At 30.2% G+C, this 26,825-nt stretch overlaps 3 protein-coding genes across 3 annotated transcripts in view; 1 reads left to right on the forward strand and 2 right to left on the reverse strand.

Annotated features, from left to right (window-relative positions):
• The window catches only part of LOC141285381 (protein IWS1 homolog), an 8,916-nt gene extending 3,651 nt beyond the window's left edge, over positions 1-5,265 (forward strand). Inside the window, exons 5-6 of the mRNA XM_073818395.1 lie at positions 1,493-1,604; positions 4,913-5,265. Of these exons, the coding sequence (XP_073674496.1) occupies positions 1,493-1,604; positions 4,913-5,038 (238 nt within the window). The 3' untranslated portion in view covers positions 5,039-5,265. The remainder of the gene's footprint in view (positions 1-1,492; positions 1,605-4,912) is intronic.
• A 2,913-nt stretch (positions 5,266-8,178) lies between these two features.
• LOC141285359 (coagulation factor X) lies at positions 8,179-23,293 on the reverse strand. Its single transcript, XM_073818375.1, has 9 exons — positions 23,174-23,293; positions 18,541-18,637; positions 17,471-17,628; positions 16,706-16,730; positions 16,471-16,584; positions 14,076-14,210; positions 12,690-12,976; positions 12,491-12,605; positions 8,179-10,611 (listed from the first exon to the last, which is right to left on the reverse strand). Exons 2-9 carry the CDS (start codon positions 18,605-18,607, stop codon positions 10,031-10,033), a joined length of 1,482 nt encoding a protein of 493 aa, XP_073674476.1. The 5' UTR covers positions 18,608-18,637; positions 23,174-23,293; the 3' UTR covers positions 8,179-10,030.
• Positions 23,294-25,205: 1,912 nt separating this feature from the next.
• The window catches only part of igsf11 (immunoglobulin superfamily member 11), a 150,111-nt gene continuing 148,491 nt past the window's right edge, over positions 25,206-26,825 (reverse strand). Inside the window, exon 5 of the mRNA XM_073818249.1 lies at positions 25,206-26,348. Coding sequence (XP_073674350.1) covers positions 25,880-26,348 — 469 coding nt within the window. The 3' untranslated portion in view covers positions 25,206-25,879. The remainder of the gene's footprint in view (positions 26,349-26,825) is intronic.

Raw genomic sequence — 26,825 nt, forward strand, 5'->3', positions numbered from 1 at the left:
GCTAAGTTTTAATTTAATTTTTAAAATTTAAGTTGTATTTTATTATATTAAAACATGTTTATTTTAATTTAAAAATGTATTAATAATTTGTCATTAACTTTATTAATGCTAAATAATGAAAATGATTGATTAAATATTTGAATATGCTTTTGAAGAAAATTTTGTATAAAATAATTGTAATCAATTTTAAATTAAGCAATTGAAGAATTATAATTTGTTCGTTATAGTAAAATTTTATAAATTTATAATATATTTATATTATATAGTTTTACATTTATTCAATATTACGATTTAAAATGTCTTATATAATTTCTGTAATTCTTATAGTAGTTCCATTTAATACAGGTTAATAAAAAATGATTATTTAATATTTTATTGTAATAAAACATGTTTATTATAATTTAAAATATATAATTCATTATATATATTTTTCTTAATGCTAATTAATGAAAATTATTAATTTATTTTATTAATTTGAGAAATTATTTGTTGTAAAATATTGTAAGAAAGTGTATTTATTTTTTAATTAAAAAAAAGAATTCTCATTTAAGTAATTTCTTATTTTATAATTTACATAAATTTTATATTATTTAAAATGATCACTAAATACTTTATGATAATTCTAAAGGGAATCCATTATAATTTAAAAATGCATTAAATAATTTGTGTAATTCTTCATAATAGTTCTATTAATGCTAATTAATAAAAAAATATTTAATATTTAATTATTAGGGAATGTATTTATTATTATTATACAGTTAAAAAATGAATTATATAATTTGTGTAATTCCTTATATTGTGTAATATTTTTATTAATACTAATTAATAAAAAAACTATCACTTTAAAGAAACCTATTATATCATAATTTATGTAATTTCTCATAAAAGGATTAATTATGAAGAAATGTATTTATTTTATTTTATATCTTAATGATGCAATATATAATTTGTAATTTCTTGGACTTTTTAATATTTTTATTAATACTAAATGAGCACATAATATAATAGATTTCCTTTAAAATAAATGATAAAATATTAAAATTTAAAATTGCATTAAATTTGAGTAATAGTTCTATTAATGATAATTAATTGTTTAATGTTTTATATCTTAAAGATGCATTGTCGCAATTCCTTAATATTTTATATTATTTTAAGGACAGCTTTTTTATTAATGCTAATTAATGAAAAGGATTATTTAATAATAGGAAATGTATGTATTTATTTTATATCTTAAAGATGCGTTATATCATTTGTGTAATTCCTTATATTTTGTAATATTAATATTATAATATTATTTTTATTAATACTAATTAATAAATTCTCACTTAATATTTTTTGAAAGGATATCTATTATATTTTAATTCAAAAAAGCAGTAAGTAAATAAAAAGAAATATATAATAATAATTTGTGTAATTCATTATTTATTTAAGTAATGTAAACCTTTAAATTTGATTATGATTAAATATTTTTCTTTCTGTGTCTGTCTATCAGGGCGTTGCGGCCGGGTGACCCGGGTTTCTGTGCGAGGGCCCGTGTGCCCATGCCGTCCAATAAAGACTACGTGGTTCGGCCCAAATGGAACACGGATGGCGACTCGAACCGAGTGAGTAGGCGGGGCTTGTATGGGGGTGGGGCTTAACTCTAGACGAATGATTAATGAGCGTCTCATTCTCAGCTAAAGAGTGGGAGGAGTTTGCAAGGCAGGAAAGAGAGAAACAATAATGTTTAGGTGTTTCCCCTCTTAACCTGATTGGTGGAGGAGTTTGTTTACTGTTGTGTGATTGGTAGAGGAGCTTTAGGAAAGGCATCAGCCTGCTGGAGAAGCACAAGCGGCGTTTTTTGGAGCAGAGGAAGCAGCGCCGGCCGCAGGGAGCCGTGAAAATCAGCATTGAGGGAAACCGTATGCCGCTGTAGTTACACGCTCCTGTCTGAGGGGGCAGTAAGTGTCTGCATGACGCTGAGAAACCCCAACTAACCCCAGTTCATGTTCAGCTCTTACAAAGCATTGCCTGAACAAATCCAGCTCTGGTTTTGGTTTCAGATCAACTTGAAATGCACTTGAGTTTGTGTGAAAGTCACATGACCAACCCACTAAACGTCAGCCCTTCGGGTCTGGATGTTCTTGACATGTTTATACCGAATACTGTGTATAGAACAGCTACTGAGGCTAACCAATAGTTCATTAAAAATGTAAACATGCTCGAGAACATGACACAAAATAACAGCCCAGCACTCACAAGATCTGGCTTGGTTTTGATTGTAGTGGTAGTTATAGTTTTTTATTATTATTGTTATTAATTCTTTGTCCTTTTCTGAGTATTTTCTAAATATAGGATTTAAAAAAAAAAAAAAAAGTATATAAATTTTTCCAAATGTTTTTGATTTGACTCTTGGTTTTCTTATTTTTTAATATATTTTAATTATATATATATATATATATATATATGATTTATTTATTTTACAAATATATTTGTAGTTATTGAGTTTTACATTTTTAATTCATATTATTAATTTACTTGGTTTTCCTTTTTTATTTTCTTAATTTTATTAACCTTTTTACATTTTGTTTTTAATTGTAAGTTTACAATAAAAAAAAATCAGCTTTTTTTGCTTGTTTTCTTTTTTTTTAATCAATTTATTTTATAAATATATATAAAAAAAATAATTTTATTTGGCTTGTATTTGTAGTTAATTTACTTGATAATTTTTACAATTTTCTTAATGTTCTTTTTTTAAAAGTTAATTAGCTTACTTGGCTAAAATGATGTTTAAATGTAATACTTTTTTTTTTTTTAATTTAGGAGTAGCTTTTTTTGCTTTATAGTAGTTACATTTCTTTTTTTTTTTATAAATGTATAAAAAAAAATATTTGGCTTGTATTTGAAATTGTGGAGTTTCCCATTTTTGTAAAAGCATATCACACTTAATTTTCATTTTTTGTTTGTTTTCTTTTTCTTTTATTTCTAAACAATTTTTCTTAATTTGCTTAATTGCATACAATTACATTTTTACATTTAATTTTAATAATTTTTTTGTCAGCTTTTATTAGAAAACTAGTTTTCTTTTTTATCACTTTTTTATAAAATGTATTTTTTATATACAGTACAGACCAAAAGTTTGGACACAGCTCCTCATTCAAATGAATGAGAATGTGTGTTCAAACATTTGGTCTGTACTGTATATTTTTCTGTTTATTAAAGTTTTTACTCTACATTTGTGCAGTTTTCAGTGGGTTAGTGATATTTTTTAAATATATATAAATGAATAAATAAATATTTTTTTAAATGGGTTTTTATACAAAAACTGCTTTTTATGTCAAATTCACTTTATAAAAGACCCACATTTCTAACTTTAATTCATGGGGATAACATGGATAATTTCACATGGTTTAGTGTAAGATTTTTGCCCATCTTTTGGAAAATCCCGTTTTAAAAGTAAAAAAATAACTTTTACCAGTAGGTGGCTGCAGAGCTCCACTATTTGCTATTTGACCACCTGAAAGAGATTTTTTCACAAGTTTTTTCAGTTGAATTCATATCTACAGTACAGACCATTCATTTGAGTGAGAAGGTGTGTCCAACCTTTTGGTCTGTACTGTATGTATAAAATTGCCTTTTATGTGTAGTTGTAATGTTTCTTATTTTTAATTTACTTGATTTTCCTTTTTTCTACATTTGCTTAATTAAAATAATTTTTATCAGCTCTTTTTGCTTATAGTAGTTTTTTTTTTATGTATATTTAAAAAAAAAATATTTGGCTTGTTTAGGAATTTCCCTGTTTTAATGCATTTTTTTTTTTTTTTTTTTACAAATTTGCTAATTTAGTTTTAATAATTTTATCAGCTTTTTTTGCTTATAGTAGTTTTCAGTTTTTTAAGTTAAATAAATAAATATATTGTATTAAATTTATTTGGCTTGCATTTGTAGTTGTAGAGTTTCCTTTTTTTAATTATATATTTATTACATTTATTTCTTATAAAAATATATTTGTATTTGGCTTGTATTTGTATATTAATTATTAAACTTAATTTTATATAATATTTAATAACTTAATTTTCCATGGTGTTTCTTTTTTTGTCCCTTTAAGTAGATATATTGCATTGGCTTTTTTTAGGTTGTAGAAGTATCGTTTTTAAAAAGTCTATTTTTAATTGATTTTATGGTAACACTTTACAATAAGGTTCATTAGTTAACATTAGTTAAAAACATTAGTTAACATGAATTAATAATGAACTGCACTTATACAGAATTTATTAATCTTTATGTTAATTTTAACATTTACTAATACATTATTAAAATCTTCTTAACATTAGTTAATGCAGTGTGAACTAACATGAACAAACAATGAACAACTGTATTTTCGTTAACTAACGTTAATGAAGATTAGTAAATACTGTAACAAATGTATTGCTCATGGTTAGTTCATGTTAGTTAGTACATTAATTAATGTTTAATTAATGAACCTTATTGTAAAGTGTTACCGATTTTATTTAACTTTTATTGCTATTTATTTTCATTGGCTTGTTTTGGATTTATAGTAATAAGTTAATTGCATGTTTTTAGCAGACTTGATTTGGCTTTTAGTATTTTCCCATTTAATTTATTTCATATATTTATTCATTTATTTTAGTAGTAGGTTTTCTTTTGCTTGAAGATCTTGTTTTTTTTTTTTTTTTTTAATGCATTGCGTGACTTGTATCTTAGTATTTTCCAGATTTTTTTTTTTTTTTTTTTCAGAAAAACATTTTTTTCTGCTTACACTTTGCTGGCTTTTTTTTCTCTTTCCCTTTTTTTTTTTAAATTTTCATTTATTTTATTAGGTGTGTTTTCACTTGGTTTTGATTGTACTTGTAGTTTACCGGTTTCCTGTGTTTCTGACTCTTTTTTTTTTTTTGGTTGTTCTCTGGTTCAGGGTCCGCTGAAGAAGGGTTTGTCGCGAGTAGATAAACAGATGCGGCGTTTTGCGGATATCAAGCGTCTGACGAAGCCGGGTCACGCGGTGAAGATCAGCGTGGAGGGCAACCGCATGCCGCTCTGACCCTCTGCCGTCTCTCCTGTGTTTGTCCGTCAGATCCAGATGTTGCCAGTGTTTTTGTCCAGCAGCGCTAGGTTCCCATAATGCCGCGTGTCTGTACTGTAGCCGCGTGAGTTTAGTGGAGCCGCCTTTGCTATGTGTTCAGAGCCCAGAGAACTGCTCTGGAAATGTTTTGCCCTTTGGTTCTGATGTATCTTTCATAATAAAGAGTTTCCATGTCTGACATTTTACTCATGTTGTCCAGGCCTGTTTCTTCTTTTTTTTTTTTTTTTTTTTTGTAAATATTTGCATGTATAATTAGTTTTATTTGGTTTGGCTTTAATGTAATTTTTTTTATTGATATATTTAACTTTTGATAATGTCCTCATACATTTGACCATTAAAAAAAATGTAAATATATAAAGTACTTAAACCATTTCTATAAAAAAAAAATGATATAAATACAAATATGCTTATTTTGTATTTGTATGTTTTGAAATCTAATTAAAACATTAAAATGTATTTTTTTTGGACAGTGGATGTCAGACTTTATCAAATGAATGCGCCATATTTACTGAAAAATACATTGGTTAAAAATGGTCACTTAGTTATATAATCTTTTTCAGCAATTATGGGACATATGTTTAAGAGTTAATGGATTTATTTTTTTGCATTTTTGATATCAGATTTGTAACATTAAAAACTGTAACAAATATCCTGCTCATTAATTGTAAGAGTTCTGTGAAGAAAACAAATTCTTAGTGTTTCTGTCTTGATTCTGTCAATAAAACGTTTAGAAAAATAAATTAGAGACTTTTTTGCAGTGTAAATGTCATGAATATGAAGAGTCAATATTGTGATGTAAATGAAGAAAAAAGACCCTGCTTCATTTAAGATAATATGTTTCCCATATGGCAAAATATGTTGTGAATATTGATACCGAAATACATTTCATGGGAAAGAAAATACATTTCCAATCTTACCTTCAATACATGAACATTTTAAAATATTATATTTTTTTATATAATGTATTATACAATGTTTTAATAATAGTATTTTTTTGGAACACTGTAATCTATATTCTTTGCTGATTTTAAATTAAATGGTATTTTCTGTTCACGTTATAGATAAGGCTTTTCTTCCAATGTTACATTAGAATCGATTTTTTGGATTGAACAAAAAAAAAGTATGCTTTCAAAAGTACATTTCTACGGAGCCCCTTACGTCACCTGTAGAAGAAAAATAATTAATCCGTGGGGACGGTTTATAAACTGAGGGAACGAATTGCAAACCGTCCCCACGGATTAATTATTTTTCTTCTACAGGTGACGTAAGGGGCTCCGTACATTTCAAATGCCTTTTTAAAAGGAATTTATATTTCTATTAAAAAAATTATAGATGTTAATATATTTTGAAACAGCCATTTTTGAACATTTTAAATGTAAATTTGTAAATGCATTTTTTAATTTTACCTATTTTTGAAAATATATTTTTTGCCATATGGGTATCATTGTAAAGGTGCTTATATTTGTGACCCTGGATCACAAAAATAGTCATATGGGCAACTTTTTGGAGATTGAGATTTATACATCATATGAAAGCTGAATAAATAAGCTTTCCTTTTGTGCAGGAGTTGTTAGGATAGGACAATATTTAACTGCCATACAACTATTTGAAAATCTGGAACGTGAGGGTGCAGGAAAAAAAAAATGACCCATACAATGTATTTTTGGCTATTGTTCTAAATATACCTGTGATACTTAACATTAGTTTTGCGCTCCAGGTAACATATCTAAATATATTAATGTTACATTTTGAATTTTTTTTGGTAATGTTTGTATAATTTGAAATACATTGAAAAATATTTGAGATTTTTTTTTTGCCATTTAAGTTACATTGTATTTTAAAGGTGCTTAATATTTTGAAAATGTTTTTTTTTTTTTTTTCAAATATAATGCAAAATATAAATTTATATTTTTAAGCTATATATATATATATATATATATATATATATATATTTTTTTTTTTTTTTTTTTTTTTTTAATTGCTAATTAATATAACAGTATATAATATTCATGTAAATATATTTTTCTATATGTGACATTAACAAGCTTTCCATTGATGTATGGTTTGTTAGAATAGGACAATATTTGGCTGAGATACAGCTATTTGAGCCTTTAAAGTTGTCCAAATGAAGCTCTGAGAAATGCATATTACTAATCAAAAATTAGGTTTTAATATATATATGGTAGGAAATATTTTTTGCCATATAGGTTACACTGTATTTTAAAGGGTGCTTAATATTTTTGAAAACGTATAGCGGTATATAATATTCATGTAAATATATTTTAGTATGTGACCTTGGACCACAAAACCATAAGGGTACTTTTTTTTAAAATCTAATATCCTAATGATTTTTGGCATAAAAGAAAAATCCAATGTATTTTTGGCAATTGCTACACGTATACCAGTGCCACTTATGACTGGTTTTCTGGTATATGTAAATATATTTTTGAAACATTTTTTGGTCATTTTTTAAATAATTTGAAATATCTTGAAAAATATTTGAGATTTTTTTTCTGTATGCATTAAAAATGTATATATATATTGAATTTTTTTTTTTTGCCAGGTTACGCTGTATTTTAAAGGTGCTTAATATTTTGGGGTTTTTTTTGTTGTTGTTGTTGCTGTGAATATAATGCAAAATATAAATGCTTTAAACTATAAATTTATATTTTTAAACTATATATATTTTTTAATTGCTGATAAATATATCGGTAGATAATATTCATGTAATATGTTTTAAAATATATTTTAGTATATGTGACCTTGGACCACAAAACCAGTCATAAGGCTTTTTTTTTTTATGTGGAATCTATTATATACCATAAATATATCAAAACCTAATTTTTGATTAGAAATATGCATTTCTCAGAACTTAATTTGGAGAACTTTAAAGGTCATTTTCTCAATATTTAGATTTTTTTGCACCCTCAGATTTCAGATTTTCAAATAGTAAATATATGACCTTGGACCACAAAACCAGTCATAAGGGTACATTTATAATTTTAAATGTGGAATCTGAGGGTGCAAAAAATCCAAATATTGAGAAAATTGCCTTTAAAGTTGTCCAAATGAAGTTCTGAGAAATGCATATTACTAATTAAAAATTAGGTTTTGATATATTTATGGTATATAATAGATCCCACAATAATTTACCAATTATCTTCACGTAATATCTTTATGATTTTTGGCATAAAAGAAAAATAGAAAATTTTGACCCATACAATGTATTTTTGGCAATTGCTACACGTATACCAGTGCCACTTATGACTGGTTTTCTGGTATATGTAAATATATTTTTGAAACATTTTTTGGTCATTTTTTAAATAATTTGAAATATCTTGAAAAATATTTGAGATTTTTTTTCTGTATGCATTAAAAATGTATATATATATTGAATTTTTTTTTTTGCCAGGTTACGCTGTATTTTAAAGGTGCTTAATATTTTGGGGGTTTTTTTGTTGTTGTTGTTGCTGTGAATATAATGCAAAATATAAATGCTTTAAACTATAAATTTATATTTTTAAACTATATATATTTTTTAATTGCTGATAAATATATCGGTAGATAATATTCATGTAATATGTTTTAAAATATATTTTAGTATATGTGACCTTGGACCACAAAACCAGTCATAAGGCTTTTTTTTTTTTAATGTGGAATCTATTATATACCATAAATATATCAAAACCTAATTTTTGATTAGAAATATGCATTTCTCAGAACTTCATTTGGAGAACTTTAAAGGTCATTTTCTCAATATTTAGATTTTTTTGCACCCTCAGATTTCAGATTTTCAAATAGTAAATATATGACCTTGGACCACAAAACCAGTCATAAGGGTACATTTATTATTTTAAATGTGGAATCTGAGGGTGAAAAAAATCCAAATATTGAGAAAATTGCCTTTATATTTGTCCAAATGAAGTTCTGAGCAATGCATATTACTAATTAAAAATTAGGTTTTGATATATTTATGGTATATAATAGATTCCACAATAATTTACCAATTATCTTCACGTAATATCTTTATGATTTTTGGCATAAAAGAAAAATAGAAAATTTTGACCCATACAATGTATTTTTGGCAACATTTTGTGGCCATTTCGGTTTTCTTTAGAATATATTATTTTAGATTTTTTCTCAGTATGTGTTACACATACAGAAAAAAAATCATAATGTCATAATGGCATATGGAGGGCAAAATATGTGTTGAAATGCTTTTAAACTAATACATTGTATATATATGTGTATTTTTTTTTCTGCCATATGGGCTACATTGTATTTTAAAGGTGCTTAATATTTTGTTATTTGTTTACTGTGAATATAATGCAAAATATAAATGCTTTAAAATGTAGATTTATATTTTTTAATTGCAGAGAAATATGTGACCCTGGACCACAAAACCAGTCATAAGGTTAAATTTGACAAAACTGAGATTTATACATCATATGAAAGCTCAATAAATAAGCTTTCTATTGCTGTATGGTTTGTTAGGATAGGACAATATTTGGCCGAGATACATCTATTAGAAAATCTGGAATCTGAGGATGCAAAAAAATCAAAAAGACTGAGAAAATCACCTTTAAAGTTGTCCAAATTAGGTTCTTAACAATGCATATTATAAATCAAAAATTACATTTTGATATGTTTACAGTAGGAATTTTGAACATTACTTAATTTGAACTTTACTTAATTTCTGAATGATTTTTGGCATAAAAGAAAAATCAATAATTTTGACCCATGCAATGTATTTTTGGCTATTGCTACAAATATACCCCAGCGACTTAAGACTGGTTTTGTGGTCCAGGGTCACATATATCAGTAGATAATATTCATGTAAATACATTTTAAAATATATTTTAGTATCTATGCTTTTTTTAATATTTTGGAATATAACCAATATATTAGAATTTTTTTTGCATAAGTTTTAGGTTGTAAATCCCAGCAGCGTTATGGAGCTTGAGTAGTGGATTGGCTCTGGCTGTGTTCCTCTTTGATGATCTCCTCATGTATCCAGAGTAAATAGTTTCCTAGTCTGGTGTAAACGCCATATTTGCCTTCGGCGGCGCATCTCTCGCCCCAGCTCACCACTCCGGCCAGGAACCACGTGCCCCTGTAGTTGACTATGAAGGGTCCTCCGCTGTCGCCGGTGCAGGCGTCTATCTCCTCCAGCAGGTATCCGGCACAGAACATGTTATCGGTGATGGCGTGTTCAGTGGAGTTGATGCAGCTCATCTGATCGGCCACCGGCAGCATCACCTTCCTCAGGAAGCGGGACGAGCGTCGCAGGAAGCCCGTGGCCCCCCATCCCGACACCAGGCCCTGCTCTCCGGGCTTCAGCAATCGCACGGCCAGGTCGGCGTCGGGCAGGCAGGCGGGGACGGCGAACGGTCCCAGAGTGACGGGACGGGACAGGTAGAGTAGAGCGATGTCGCTGTCGAAGGTGTAATCGTGAAAGTGCGGGTGGAGGACCACCTTCTGAACCGTGATCTTCTGCTCGTCTTTGTCGGGACGCATCTTATCGTAGTCTCCTGCGGAAATGTCACAAACACATTCAGGATTCAGCACAAAAAACAAACTAAACTGATGCAAATTTGATATGTAAAAAAACATTTTACTTATTATACTGTGAAATATATACTGTATATGCCATATACTATACTACTATTATATGTACTATACTAAATACTAGTGTGTATATACAGTACTAAATTTTATTTATACAATACAATTATTGTATATTATGCTATATTATATAGGCCTGCTACATATTATATATACTATGCTATTATATATTACATATACTATATATATACATACATATATATATATATAGTTTATAGTTTATAGTATACAATTTTACTATACTAAATACGATACCGTATTAAATATTTATATGCCATATACTATTATTATAAATTACATGTTATATACACTATATTATATACTAGATACTAAACTATATTAATACTATTGTATGCCATACTAAACATTATATAGGTGCTATATACTATACTATTATTATATATTATATATACACTACATATAGTATTTACAGTATTACATATTATATACTATGTTATATATACACACACACACACACACTATACTAAACACTAGTATTTACAGTACTATATATATATGCGCACTACATTATATACTATAGTGTATGTAATAAAAATAGTATAGTATATATGTAGTATATAGTATAAAATATAGTATATTATTACATAGACAAGCTATATTTTATACTATATACTACATATATACTATACTATTTTTATTACATACACTACATTATATACTATAGTAAATACTATTATATAGAGTATTTTATATATATATATATATATATATATATATATATATATATATATATATATATATATATATATACACACACACACACACACTATTTTCATATACACATATACATACTACACTAAAAACATATACTATATTATATTATATACTTCCTATTATATATATATATATATATATATATATATATATATATATATAACTATTTTTTATATATTACATATAATATTTACTACATTATATACTACATATTATATATACTATAATAAATACTATTATATACAGGATTAAATGTTAAACTAAAAGATGATTACTAAATGACTAAAATGTTTTAGCAAATCTGTAAGAAATTATCGAATGAAGAAAAATTACTAATAAAATACAATTAAAAATTTGAAAACTATAATAGTATACCAGTTATATATTTGATATATTGACATATGCTTATATATCTGGGTTATTAAAGCTAAAACATCATACAACACAATACAAAACTTAAATTATATATTAACTAAAACTATACAGAAATTGTATTGAGATAAAATAAACCAGAAAAAAGTAAAATAAAATACAAAAAACATCTTTTCAGTTAGTTGATAAACTAATCACTAATTTCTCATTTAAAAACGAAGCTAAAAAAACGATATAGTTTACAGTACCATATAATAGCATATATATAGTATATACATATACATATATAGTATTATTATATACATATATATATATATATATATATATATATATATATGTATATAATAATACTATATATTAAATAAAACATGATAAAAACAAAATTATTAAAACTTTAACTAACATTAAAATGAAAAAAAAAAACTACAAAAAAAAATAAAATTAAATTAATTAAAATAAAACCTAATTGAAACAGTTCTATAAAATTGTTATCCATTTATTCTTTCCATTTGATTTGGGGCTAAAATATGATCTGTCCATGTTCTTGCATGTTTCACTTGCATATAAACATATGAAGCCAAAAAAAAAATCAAGATATTTAAAAATGTTACCATAAATAATTGTTAAACTTACATAACTTGCTGAAATGCATTAATAAAGCTGTCATAAATGTCTCACCGATGGTCACGTGATGTGGTGTTTGCTGGAGACAGTGGGCTGCCGTCACGACCCAGCGCTGATTGATCAGAGACCCGCCACAGAAACCATACTCATCCTCACGACGAAGAAGAACCTGCAGAGGACAGTATTTACTATGCTCTTCATTCAGAGTGATGACTGTCTCCTAAACAATCAGAGGAAAGAAAATTTGACCCACCTGCCATGGACTTCCACCCTGACCCTGCAGCTGACCTCCAACGATGCGGGTGTCCTCATTCACACTGCTGATGTCACTTCCTGTGTCAGACAGCTTCTCCTGTGACACAGGATTGGTTTGGTTTGAAGAGAGAGTGGAGTTGTCCAGTGAAGTGTTTTTATGTAATGAGTGGGAGGAGTTTGTTGTGATGTGGGTGTGGTTTGCATAATCAGCATCTTTGAGGTTTATATCATCCAGTGAGCGAGACATGATCCCACCAACCCACTGCTTCCCACACGGATACTGCACTAACACACACACAGATACATCTCATCAGGAATATTGTGTGTTTACATTTATAAAACTGATCATGTAAAAAAAATTGTATATAAGTTATTTGAGTTAACTAAACAAAAAATAAAACCACAAGAATAAATTCTCTACTTTAAACTTTAATGGAAATCAAAGCTAATTGTACACTTATTTCAGCTGCCAAGGCATCATTTCTCATATTTCTTTGGTTTAATTTGAAGTACTAAAATAAATAAATAAATTCATTACTTTAAACTTCTAATCAAATCAAATTAAAATAAAACGAAATGTAAACTTATTTCAGCTGCCAAAGCAACATTTCTCACTTCTTTCTTAGTTTAATTTGAAGTACTAAAACAAATCAAATTCAACTAAAATGAAAAACTAAAACCTAATTAAAACTATATCGATATTTAAAAATAAATAAATAAATGTGATTATCATTTTTAATAAGTTATTAGAGTTAACAAAAATAAATTCATTACTTTAATAAAATAAATAAAAATAAACTTTAATGGAAATAAAAATTTAATTAAACTTATTTCAGCTGCCAAAGTTACACTTCTCAATTTTCTTTAGTTTAATTTGAAGTACTAATATAAATAAAAATTATAAATAAAAAATGAATAAAATCTAATACATTTTCTCTTTATATTTAAATTATGTGTGTGTGTGTGTGTGTACATTTTAGAAATATAAATCAAAAGATATCATGATCATATTTGTCTTTAATGTAATGAAATAAAGTAATGCAATTACTATAATTATTTTAAAGAATAATGATTACTTACAACATTATTGATGTGAATTTGTGGGAAAATGTAAGTCACAAAGATTATCATGTTAATGGTCCTAAAAGGGCTTTTATTTTTGCCAAAATAATTAATTACTTTGATTATAAAATGCATTAAATACATTCAATGATAGTAAGATTAAAAAAAAAAAAATGTTTTTCATAAATTTTAACGGTCTCATATGAAAAATATATATATAAAAAAATAAAATGATGATGATAACTATAAATAAACAAATAAATTCTACTACTTTTAAGCATTTCAGTTCGATAACATTGCTTACACAGGTTTGTGTTTGTACCTGCTGGATTGCAGCTCCGTCCGTCTTCATCCAGCTGGTAACCGTCTGCGCAGCTGCACACAACACCTGCCGTCTGCTCTGATTGACTGCAGTAGTGCAGACACCCTCCATTCTTATATTTACAGTCAAACACCTCTGAAGACACACAAACAAATTAAATGCCTGTTCAGCCTACTGTTTGTTTGTAAGAAAGACCAAGTAGTCAACTGCTCCAACTATTTTGCATGAGGGTCATTCTGTGTCAAAATCAACCAAATTACAAAATGGCCCAAATTTTTTGATTTTGGTAATATTTATTATGGGGAAAGATAGACATGTATAGTAATGAAAGCCAAAATATTAAATGTAATGGATGAATATTTACTGAGAAATCCACTATTTTGTAGAGGGAGGTCAAAATGGCAATTTTCACCTTAGATTCAGAGTCAAGTTACAGGGGGGTAAAAATGACTTCAGAAAGATGGCAGCATTATAATGTTATTTTTACACAGAGATTGGTAGTTAAATTAGTAAAATAATAAATGATGTCGGGTCTTGAAAATTAGTAATTTAAATGAAAAGTTTATGAAGAACTAAAATCTAAAATCACATTGTGATATCTTTAATACTTCTTGGGTTATAGGCACGCGAACTTTGGAAAAATAATATTTATGGCACTCAGACTGGTATGTTCAATGCAGTTGTCTTGACAGAAAAAACAAGATACATCTCCAGTTTTAACATTATTTGTTCCTCAGACATTCCTCTTTAAAAGAAACTGACCCACATTTGGTTTTTGACGACTGGAAATGTCTACATTTGAACGATTTACCCCTGGAGCCAAATTGAAGTTCCAGTATCTCTGGAACCGAATCTCATAGGGCATTAAAAATAAAGATGCCAAAAGCAAAGTTTGTTAAGACCCAATATCGAAAAGGGCATTAAAATATCTTTAAAACTTATTGAGTTACATGTATGCAAACTTTGGAGAAAAACCTGAAAAGTGGCAATTTCCCATTTTTGAATGGTCACCATTGGCACATAATGCAACAAAGATATCTGAAGTTAACAGATTTCACTAATAGAGCTACCAATCTCTGTGCAAAAATAAGATAATGATGCTGCCATCTTTCTGAAGTCATTTTTACCCCCCTGTAACTTGACTCTGAATCTAAGGTGAAAACTGCTATTTTGACCTCCCTCTACAAAATAGTGGATTTCTCAGTGAATATTCACCCATTACATTTAATATTTTGGCTGTCATCACTATACATGTCTATCTTTCTTCAGAATAAAGAAGTATCATATTTTCGCAAATTGACCCACATTTGGTTTTTGACCACTGAAAATGTGTACATTTTAATGATTTACTCCTGGAGCCATATTGAAGTTCCAATATCTCTGGAACCGAATCTCATAAGGCATTAAAAATAAAGATGCCAAAAGCAAAGTTTGTTAAGACCCAATATCTAAAAGGGCATTAAAATATCTTTAATACTTATTGAGTTACAGGCATGCAAACTTTGGAGAAAAACCTGAAAAGTGCTGATTTCCCATTTTTGAATGGTCACCATTGGCACATAATGCAACAAAGATATCTAAAGTTAACAGATTTTACTAATATAGCTACCAATCTCTGTGCAAAAATAAGATAATGATGCTGCCATCTTTCTGAAGTAATTTTTAACCCCCTGTAACTTGACTCTGAATTTAAAGGTGAAAATTGCCATTTTGACCTCCCTCTACAAAATAGTGGATTTCTCAGTGAATATTCACCCATTACATTTAATATTTTGGCTTTCATCACTATACATGTCTATCTTTCTTCAGAATAAAGAAGTATCATATTTTCGCAAATTGACCCACATTTGGTTTTTGACCACTGAAAATGTGTACATTTTAATGATTTACTCCTGGAGCCATATTGAAGTTCCGATATCTCTGGAACCGAATCTCATAAGGCATTAAAAATAAAGTTGCCAAAAGCAAAGTTTGTTAAGACCCAATATCTAAAAGGGCATTAAAATATCTTTAATACTTATTGAGTTACAGGCATGCAAACTTTGGAGAAAAACCTGAAAAGTGCTGATTTCCCATTTTTGAATGGTCACCATTGGCACATAATGCAACAAAGATATCTGAAGTTAACAGATTTTACTAATATAGCTACCAATCTCTGTGCAAAAATAAGATAATGATGCTGCCATCTTTCTGAAGTAATTTTTAACCCCCTGTAACTTGACTCTGAATCTAAGGTGAAAATTGCCATTTTGACCTTCCTCTACAAAATAGTGGATTTCTCAGTATTTATTAATCCATGATACTTAATATTTTGGCTTTCATCACTATACATCTTTCTTCAGAATAAATATTAGTTATTTAAGTGCACAGACAAATGCAGACTGCAGTGGATCACCTGTTTGACAGTTGTTCCCGCTGTACTGCGGAGGACAGAGACACTCCGGAACACCACGGCTCTCACTGCAGATTCCTCCATTCAGACACGGGTTAAAACGACACAGATTCAGGGCTGAAAATGACAACACCTCACTTAACTCCATCATAATCTGTCAAAATGATGTTTCAGAGTTTATTCATTCTACTTCAGCAGAGTGACTTGAACTAAAATGGTTAATAAAGAAGAGTCTTACTCTGATATTTGTACCAGAACTCCATCTAGAAGAACACAAAAACATGAAAGTCAGACAATGATGTGATTGAGTTCATAAACATAAAAGTTTCATTTAGAACTACAGACGTGTTAAAGAGCTGACATCATAGAGTCTTTAAGAGACACAAAGATCTTTTTTATTCTCTAGTTCTTCAGAAATCCATCTCTATGTTCTGCAGATTCAAAGCTTTTTATCTAACCATGTAAAGACTGACATATGAAATAATATAACACCTATTATATATAAAAAAAAAATTTTAATGAAAAAAGTGAGAACATTTTTTAGACAAAATATTTTTAAAAAGCGGGGCTATAATGTCTGCTAGAATGTTAAAAGTGTTCAGTGTTAAGTAAATAGTTTTAAATTGTTGTTTTGTAATTGATTTTTTTTTTCTTTGAAAAGCAAGACAAAACTGTAAAAAAGCTGAAACTGAAAAGCCGTGTTCGGTAATCGGCATTCCTCCCAGTGTTACATTTTGTTCGGCTTCAGCTAAGAATTTTATATTTCGGTGCATCCCCGGTAGAAATTGCTATTTTGTGAATTAAAAAAAAAAGATATAATAAATTATGTATTAGTGCCAAAAACACAAAATAATAAAATACAAAAAGTTAAAAATTGTGAAGCACTGCATTAAAGAACCCAGAACTCAAAACTCTCATCTCATGCACTCTGATGAAGGATTTGATTCATCTCCAATGAGTCATATTTCACTTCAGGATCCCCATATTGTTTATGTGACTCTACCGTTTTCTCTCTGCTCTGGAAGATCTCAGATGCCTCCTCCAGCGAGCATCGCTCCTCATAACACTCCCGCTCCAGATTTCCAGGTTTCATCTCCTCCAGGAAGGCATTAGCCCTTCGGTTCCTCAGCAGATTAACGGCATCACGCCTGTCCAGAAACACTGAACACCAGACACATGCTTTAAATAGATATGTCTGATCATAGTGTTGCACCTAGCATTTTTTATATATAGACCTTTTTCCTGAACACGGAAGTAAGTCCGACTCTTAACTGAAAGAATGCTTTGCATTTCCGGTCTGCATTGTTTCTAGTCAAATTAGGGTATATTCCGAGCTAATAAACTAATGTTAAACCTATTCAAATGTTTTTAAAAAAGCACATGGCTCCATAGCGCAATGTCCCAATGACAGTCATTTGTCAGTGCCTCACTTTAATGAGTGTAGATGACACGAAGCAGCGGACGTTAGCTACATTAAAAACAGATAGAGCCTATTTGAATGGGTTCCTATGGAAACCGGAACAGAAAAGCATTCAATCTGACGTTAGAATTCGTAATGGCGGCGCTCATCGTTTACTCAGGAAAAAGGTCTATATAGTTTTAGCAACTTTTCAGACTACCTGTGGAACTTTTTCTTTAAAAGCACCTAGCAACAGTTTGCATTAAAAATTGCATTAACATTATTTTTAATGTTTTTAGTAAAATGCACTTATTCTATAAAATACTCTCTAAGGGCGTGTTCTCACTTGGCGTCTTCTTTGACAAGAAAAAGTTGCAAAGTTGCTAAACCTAACTCTGATTAGGTTTAGGTTACGCTTAGATTATGCTCTTAGATTATTATTATTATTTTTAATTATTATAGGCCTATATATATATTTTTCTTATTCCAAGCAACATACCCCCTTACTGTATTTTATTTCTCCTCTTCTTACTTCTATCTTCTTTACTTTGTTAATGTTCTACTGAAGATGATTGTATATTTAATCAGTTTGAATAAAAATAAAAAAGTCCTGTCTTTAGCAACTTTCCCTGAAAATAAGTTGGCAACACCTGACAGATAAATAGATAGATCACCTGGAGACTGGAGCGCTGAGGTCAGATGAATTAAGAGAAGAAGAATCCAGCCCATGGATTTAGACATCAAGAAACCGCAGATTTGCTGTAAATGCACCTGTTTGATACATTGATGAAAAACAAGACCAAAACTGAAGGCCCGTTCACACCACAGACTAGAACCGTAACAATAAAGTTTTGTAAATCGCTCTGACTGAAAGACTCTCGTTGGAATCACTTTCCATTTTAGATTTAGCTCCAGTTCAGTTCCGCTTCAGTTTACACTCCCATCTAAGACTGAATATGGCGGAACCCTGATTAAACTCTACACAGTTATCCATCTAAGTGATAAAGTTTTAAAACAGTTCTTATTCTAAGATAAAAAGGTAAGTTTACACCGCAAAACGGCGGAATCACATCGTTTGAATCACTTCGGGAACCATTTTCTTTTCCCGCTGATGAACGACAGAAACACTGACAGCCAATCAGAATCCATCTGAGTTTAAAGAGCTCGCGCATTTAAAGCGGCAGACGACAGAATTCTTCAAACTTTTTTTTTTTTTAAAGTTATATAAATGTTAACAAAATCTTTTTAAATTAATGTTCATGAAAGTTATTATAGCTTTACTAATATCTGATATACATGAGAAATATCACACGAGTTGAGATACGGCTGTGATTCGCCATAGTCACAAGAATATGGCAAGCCGTTTTAGACTAAAATATACTATGCGTTACTCGTAGGGTTGCCACCCGTCCCTTAAAATACGGAATCGTCCCGTATTTGAGAATGAAATTGCGCGTCCCGTTTTGAATCAATACGGGACGGGTTTTGTCCCGTATTTTTTATAATTTTTTTTTAAAGCAGCGTCTCATGCAAATACTCACTGCGGTAAAGCCATCCACGGTTCAGAAAAACACGGTCAAGCCAGCCGCGATTGATTTTAAGTATGCGCGCATATTACAGTGATTACGGTAGTTTCAGAAACAACGAGGAAACAACACAGAGAGAACGCGCTTGCAGAGCGCTTTTCATTTAGACGCCCAGGACTGAGCGATAATACTACAAAATGCTCGTGAATTTTTACTTACTTATTTATTTGCATTTCTGCTTTAATATCCGTTTTATTTATTGGTGTACTTGACGGTTCTTTTCTGAGAAATGGGACATTATTACACTTTAGAGTCTAAGAAGTAGAAAAAAAACAATGATCAGTTCTTATTCAGGACGTCCCATATTATATGCAAAACTCATATGAAACCTTTTTACTGCAGCATTTTTGAGATATGGGACATGATTACATTTTAACGGGGTATATAGACCCCATTTCTAAAAAGTAGAAAAAAAAAACAATGATCAGTTCTTATTCAGGACGTCCCCCCCCCCCCCCCCGAATGTGTCCCTTATTTTTTTTATTAAAAGTGGTAACCCTAGTTACTCGTCGTAATTGCATTTTTACTAGTAACAATTAAATTAGAGAGCTCTGTAATTAAATTTTTACTAGTAACAATGCCAATTAGAGAGCTTTCTAATTCAATTCTTACTAATAACAATTATAATTAGACAGCTCTTTAATTTAATTATTACTAATAACAATTCCAATTTGAGAGTTCTACAAATTAACTTTACTAGTCATATTTCTCCATTGACTTCCATTCATTTTTAATTACAGAGCTCTACAACTGAATTACTACTAGTAACAACTACAATTAGAGAGCTCTCTTAGTCATTTTTTTTACTAGTAATAATTCCAATAACAGAGCTCTCTAAGTTAGTTTTTACTAGTAACAATTCTGATTAGAGAGCTCTCTAATTTAATAATTACTAGGCTACTAAAATGCAATTACAGAGCGCTACAATTACATTTTATTAGTAAAAAAACACATTAAAGATATGTTTAATTGCAGAGCTCTGTAATTGAATTAGAGATGTCTCTAAATGGAATTCTTACTAGTAAAAATCGACACAGAGCTCTCTAATTGAAATTCTTACTAGAAAAAATCTGTTGTAGAGCTCTGTAATTAAAAATGAATGGAAGTCAGTGGAAACATATGACTATTCTTCCAACTTCAGTTTTTTTTAAGTTATATAAATGTTAACATAATTTTTTTAAATTAATGTTCATGAAAGTTCTTATAGCTTGACTAATATCTGATATACATGAGAAATATCACACGAGTAGACTTGAGATATGGCTGTCATCGGCACTGCTGTGGTTCGCCAGAGGCGCGTGGCTATGGCAAGCCGTTTTAGCCTAAAATATACTATGCGTTACTCGTCGTAATTGCATTTTTACTAGTAACAAATCAATTAGAGAGCTTTCTAATTAAATTCTTACTATTAACAATTATAATTAGACAGCTCTTTAATTTAATTATTACTAATAACAATTCCAATTCGAGAGTTCTACAAATTAACCTTACTAGTCATATGTCTCCATTGACTTCCATTCATTTTTAATTACAGAGTTCTACAACTGAATTACTACTAGTAACAACTACAATTAGAGAGCTCTCTAAGTATTTTGTGCTAGTAATAATTCCAATAACAGAGCTCTCTAAGTTAGTTTTTACTAGTAACAATTCTGATTAGAGAGCTCTCTAATTTAATAATTACTAGGCTACTAAAATGCAATTACAGAGCGCTACAATTACATTTTATTAGTAAAAAAAACACATTAAAGATATGTTTAATTGCAGAGCTCTGTAATTGAATTAAAGAGCTCTCTAATTCAGTTCTTAGTAGCAATTGAATTAGAGAGCTCTCTAAATGGAATTCTTACTAGTAAAAATTGATAGAGAGCTCTCTAACTGTAATTGTTACTAGTAATAATTCAATTGTAGAACTCTCTAATTGAAATTCTTACTAGTAAAAATTCAGTTGTAGAGCTCTGTAATTAAAAATGAATGGAAGTCAGTGGAAACATATGACTATTCTTCCAACTTCAGTTATTTTAAGTTATATAAATGTTAACATAATTTTTTTAAATTAATGTTCATGAAAGTTCTTATAGCTTGACTAATATCTGATATACATGAGAAATATCACACGAGTAGACTTGAGATATGGCTGTCATCGGCACTGCTGTGGTTCGCCAGAGGCGCGTGGCTATGGCAAGCCGTTTTAGCCTAAAATATACGATGCGTTACTCGTCGTAATTGCATTTTTACTAGTAACAAATCAATTAGAGAGCTTTCTAATTAAATTCTTACTATTAACAATTATAATTAGACAGCTCTTTAATTTAATTATTACTAATAACAATTCCAATCCGAGAGCTCTACAAATTAACTTTACTAGTCATATTTCTCCATTGACTTCCATTCATTTTTAATTACAGAGTTCTACAACTGAATTGCTACTAGTAACAACTACAATTAGAGAGCTCTCTTAGTCATTTTTACTAGTAATAATTCTGATTAGAGAGCTCTCTAATTTAATCATTACTACTAAAAAAGCAATTACAGAGCACTACAGTTACATTTTTACTAGAAAAAAACACACATGAAAGATATGTTTAATTGCAGAGCTCTGTAATTGAATTAAAGAGCTCTCTAATTCAGTTCTTACTAGTAGCAATTGAATTAGAGAGCTCTCTAAATGGAATTCTTACTAGTAAAAATTGATAGAGAGCTCTCTAACTGTAATTGTTACTAGTAATAATTCAATTGTAGAACTCTCTAACTGAAATTCTTACAAGTAAAAATTCTATTGTAGAGCTCTGTAATTAAAAATGAACGGAAGTCAATGGAGACATATGACTAGTAAAAATTAATTTGTAGAGCTCTTTAAGTGGAATAAATAATTGAATAAGAAAGCTCGCTTATTACAATTGTTACCAGTAAAAATTGAATTATAGAGCTCTCTAATTGAATTGTTACTAGTAAAAATGCAGAAATTGAATTAGAGAGCTCTCTAATTATAACTGTTACTAGTAAGAATTGAATTAGAGAGCTCTTTAATTGGCATTGTTACTAGTAAAAATTGTATTATAGAACTCTCTAATTGAATTGTTACTAAAGTGTTACAATGAGTAACACTTAGTATATTTCTGGTTAAAACGGCTTGCCATACGAGGCTGCTGGTAATGACAGCGTGCTGATATACAGTCGTATCTCAAGTCTACCATTGTGATATTGGTTTATACAACAGTTCGTTGGCTCAAGTGTGCAAATACATAAATAAAATAACAACGGAGTGTCTTTAAAAGGCCTCTTTTGTGCAAACTACTTCCTTCCGCCACGGATTCAAATCAAAGTTTAATTAAGTAATGCTTTAATCATTATTCTTAGAATGTTCAAAACAAACGTTTAAATAATGTTACATGAGTGGAAATAGAACATCGTAAGGAACGTTTGTGCATCTTTTAAATAACGTTACAATCATAACAAGTACATTTCAACATTTTAGAAACGTTTCATGACAACGTTCCCACAACATTTCTATAACCTAAATTTGTTATCTATTAGTGTGCGCAATAATACACTTTATTGCAATTTGCTATAGTTATTGTTTTTGGTGTGAACAGGCCTTAATGATTACAATGGACTTTTAAATTCTTCTAATTACGTGAGAATAAGTTAACAATCTGTCCATTTTTAAACACAGCACAGATGTTTGTATTGTTCTTTTGGATAATAAGTATTTGCTTACCTTGTTGAGGGCTTCACTCGATTTATATCAGTCCAGAGGAGCTTCACTTTTACTATTTCAGTGTTTCTGAAGACTAAGTTTGATCACATTTCTCCAAATGAAACTGTATTGATGACAAACAGTGCAAACTGTCTTAAAAACACTATTTGTACTGCACTACAACATCGACCTTTAGACAGACAGTGTTTACACAGATGAGCCCACACACAACTTGCACAAACTCTTCAATCAGCATTAAAATTACACCAGTTCACTGTATAAAAATGTGTTTACTAAACAGATAAACATCCTAAATGTAATCTGTCTGTCAGCATATACAGTAATGGGGAAAGTTATTTTAAAAGCAATGCATGATCAGTATTGCATAATTCCCTATAAAAGTAACTAATTATGTTACTTTTTATGTAAGGTAATACATTTGGATACTTTTGTGTCATTTGGGCTCGGCTTGCTTTTTGTTTTTTAATAACAAAAAAACCCAAAGTTATATTTTTTGCAACTGTAAAGGCCCGTTCACAACAAAAAATTTAATTAATAAGCTTCTGGATGAAGGAAGTGGCTTGCGTTGCTTATTTGAAACAGTAACACTTTTAAAGTAATGTGTCTTTACTAGTTACTTGAAAAAAGTAATCTGATTAGATATTTCGCATTACTTGTAATTTGTCACTCCCAACACTGTGTACAGTTGAGGTAAAAAGTTTACATCCACCTTTCAGAATCTGCAAAATGTTCATTATTTTAGCAAAATAAAAGGGATCATTAATAGGGATCAATAATTTTATTTTTGGTGTAGAAGGACCTTTACAGTTGCCAAAAATATAACTTTATGTTTTGTTGTTATTAAAAAAGTTACAAGAATAAATTCAAAATATTACGAGAATAAAGTCAAAATATGACGAGAATAAAGTCAAAATATTATGAGAATAAAGTCGAAATATGACGAGAAAAGTCAAAATATTACGAGAATAAAGTCAAAATATTACAAGAATAAAGTAAAAATATTATGAGAATAAAGTCAAAATATTATGAGAATAAAGTCAAAATATTACAAAAATAAAGTCAAAATATTACGAGAATAAAGTCAAAATATGACAAGAATAAAATCAAAATATGACAAGAATAAAGTCAAAATATTACAAAAATAAAGTCAAAATATTATGAGAATAAAGTCAAAATATTACAAAAATAAAGTCAAAATATTACGAGAATAAAGTCAAAATATGACAAGAATAAAATCAAAATATTACGAGAATAAAGTCAAAATATTACAAAAATAAAGTCAAAATATTATGAGAATAAAGTCAAAATATTACAAAAATAAAGTCAAAATATTACGAGAATAAAGTCAAAATATGACAAGAATAAAATCAAAATATTACGAGAATAAAGTCAAAATATTACAAAAATAAAGTCAAAATATTACGATAATAAAGTCAAAATATTATGAGAATAAAGTCAAAATATTACAAAAATAAAGTCAAAATATTACGAGAATAAAGTCAAAATATGACAAGAATAAAATCAAAATATGACAAGAATAAAGTCAAAATATGACAAGAATAAAGTCTAAATATTACGAGAATAAAGTCCCAGCTTTTAATGCATAGTTTTTCCTTCTGGAGCATCAGTGAGTGTTTGAACCTTCTGTAATAGTTGCATATGAGTCCATATGTTGTCCTCAGTGTGAAAATATGGATCTCAAAATCATACAGTCATTGCTGGAAAGGGTTCAAATACACAAAAATGCTGGAAAACCAAAAAATCTGTGGCAGTTTAACTGTTCAGGACTCATGAACAACTATCACTAAACAAGAAAAAACAGCTGTGGATGATTCAGGAAACAACACAGTATTAAGAATCAAGTGTACGTAAACTTTTGAAATATCTCAACTATGTGAAATATCTTATTCAGGTCAGTACTAAATAAACAATAACATGCATTTTGCATGATCCTGAAAGGGGGATGTAAACTTTTGACCTCAACTGTACATATTACGTATAGTACGTATTTAAAGAAAAACCACAAGTGAGATTTGGGCAAAAGAATGTTTTAATTCACATTCTATTCTACAAGTAGTTACATTATTTACAGTATTTTAAAAAAAACAACCAAACGAACAAAATGAACAGTGAATGTGTTAATATTGTCAAACGTCTCTCATATAACATAGAGGACAAATATGCATCTACCTGTTTGAAAGCAGCACCCGATTGAACCCTTTCATACTCCATGATGAGACCTACACTATGGATTAGACTCTATCTGTAGTGTTTTAGAGGTAGACTACGGCTCTAGTCAGTAGTGCTGAATTAGGGGTGTTAAGACAATATAATTCAATATAAGACTTTTCTTTCAAACAAAACTAAACAGCAGTCTAACCTCTCGACGACGTCGATCAGCGGCCGGATCCGATCGGAGAAATCCGCACTTGTTCCTCTGTGATTCCAGTGGTAGAAAGCAATAAAAGCTGTATTCGAATCAAACGAAGCATCATGCACATTCAGGGGGGTTTGAGAAATACGTGATTTGAGGGCCCTTTCATCTGCCTGCAGCGAAGCCAGTTTATCGTCAAGACTTAAAAAATGAAAAAACTATCAAGCAAACAGGCAATATGAAAAACAAGGAGGGAGGGGGTGTTAACGGAGCAGTTTTAGTTGGCATCAGCTGAACTCGGTTATAAAAGAGTTTGGATTTGGCCCGTCGCGTCAGACGAGCGAACCGGCTCTGCTTTGCGCGGGCACCATGACGGGTACGGCACCCATGCGCTCCAGCGTGGCTTGGCTGACGGCGTAGGAGTGCGTGTGCTGCTGTCCGTGCGTCACGGCCGGCGTGGTGGCGACGGTCGGGCGGAGGCTCAGAGAGCCGTTACTGCGGGCCATGACGGGCGGCGAGGGGGCGGAGTTTGTGGTGACCACCAGAGTCTTGGGCGGCGGCAGGGTGTGGCTGCCGTTGGCGTAGGCGGGCCGCGAGGGCGCGGTGGAGCCGCCGGTGAAGGTCTGCCGCGTGTCGCCGTTGTAGCGCGTGTAGGAGTTGGTGTCGTAGTTGGGTTTGGGGTTGTGCCAGTAGCGGCTGTTGTAGGTGTTGGTGGACGTCAGCGTGTCGTTCTCTGAAGACGAGGCGTCCGCCTGGAACGCTTTGACCGAGGACGATCTCTTCGGGGGGAGATCGTCTTCCCTGTGGGAGAGGAAGATTGCAATTTAGCCAAGAACTACAGTGCCTTGCGAAATTATTCATACCCTTTCATTTTTTTTTACATTTCGTTATGTTGCTGCCTTATGTTAAACTACTTTAAAGGAGAACTCCGGTGTGATTTTGACCTAAAGTGTATTGAATCATGATACCGAGTGTAAACGTACCTTGCATATCTCATCTCGTCTTGTCCACTGCTGTCCGAAATCTGGGGTCAGTTAGCCGATGCTCTCAACAGCTTGTCAATGAAAGTCAATCGGGCATCGAAGGAGCCATGTAAATAAATCACTGTTTTACGCCATTTACGAGGCACAAAGTAGCTCCACACTTCATTGGTAGACTTCCAAGGGCCCTGACATTTAAAACGAGACATTGAGAACTTAGAAAAAGCACCGGTAGTTTATTTACAAGTAGATTTATACAGACAGTAACCGCAAGAAGTTTAGCGGCCGCCGCCATCTT

The sequence above is a fragment of the Garra rufa genome, chromosome 14 (genome assembly GCF_049309525.1).
Source record: "Garra rufa chromosome 14, GarRuf1.0, whole genome shotgun sequence".
NCBI classification, from domain to species: domain Eukaryota; kingdom Metazoa; phylum Chordata; class Actinopteri; order Cypriniformes; family Cyprinidae; genus Garra; species Garra rufa.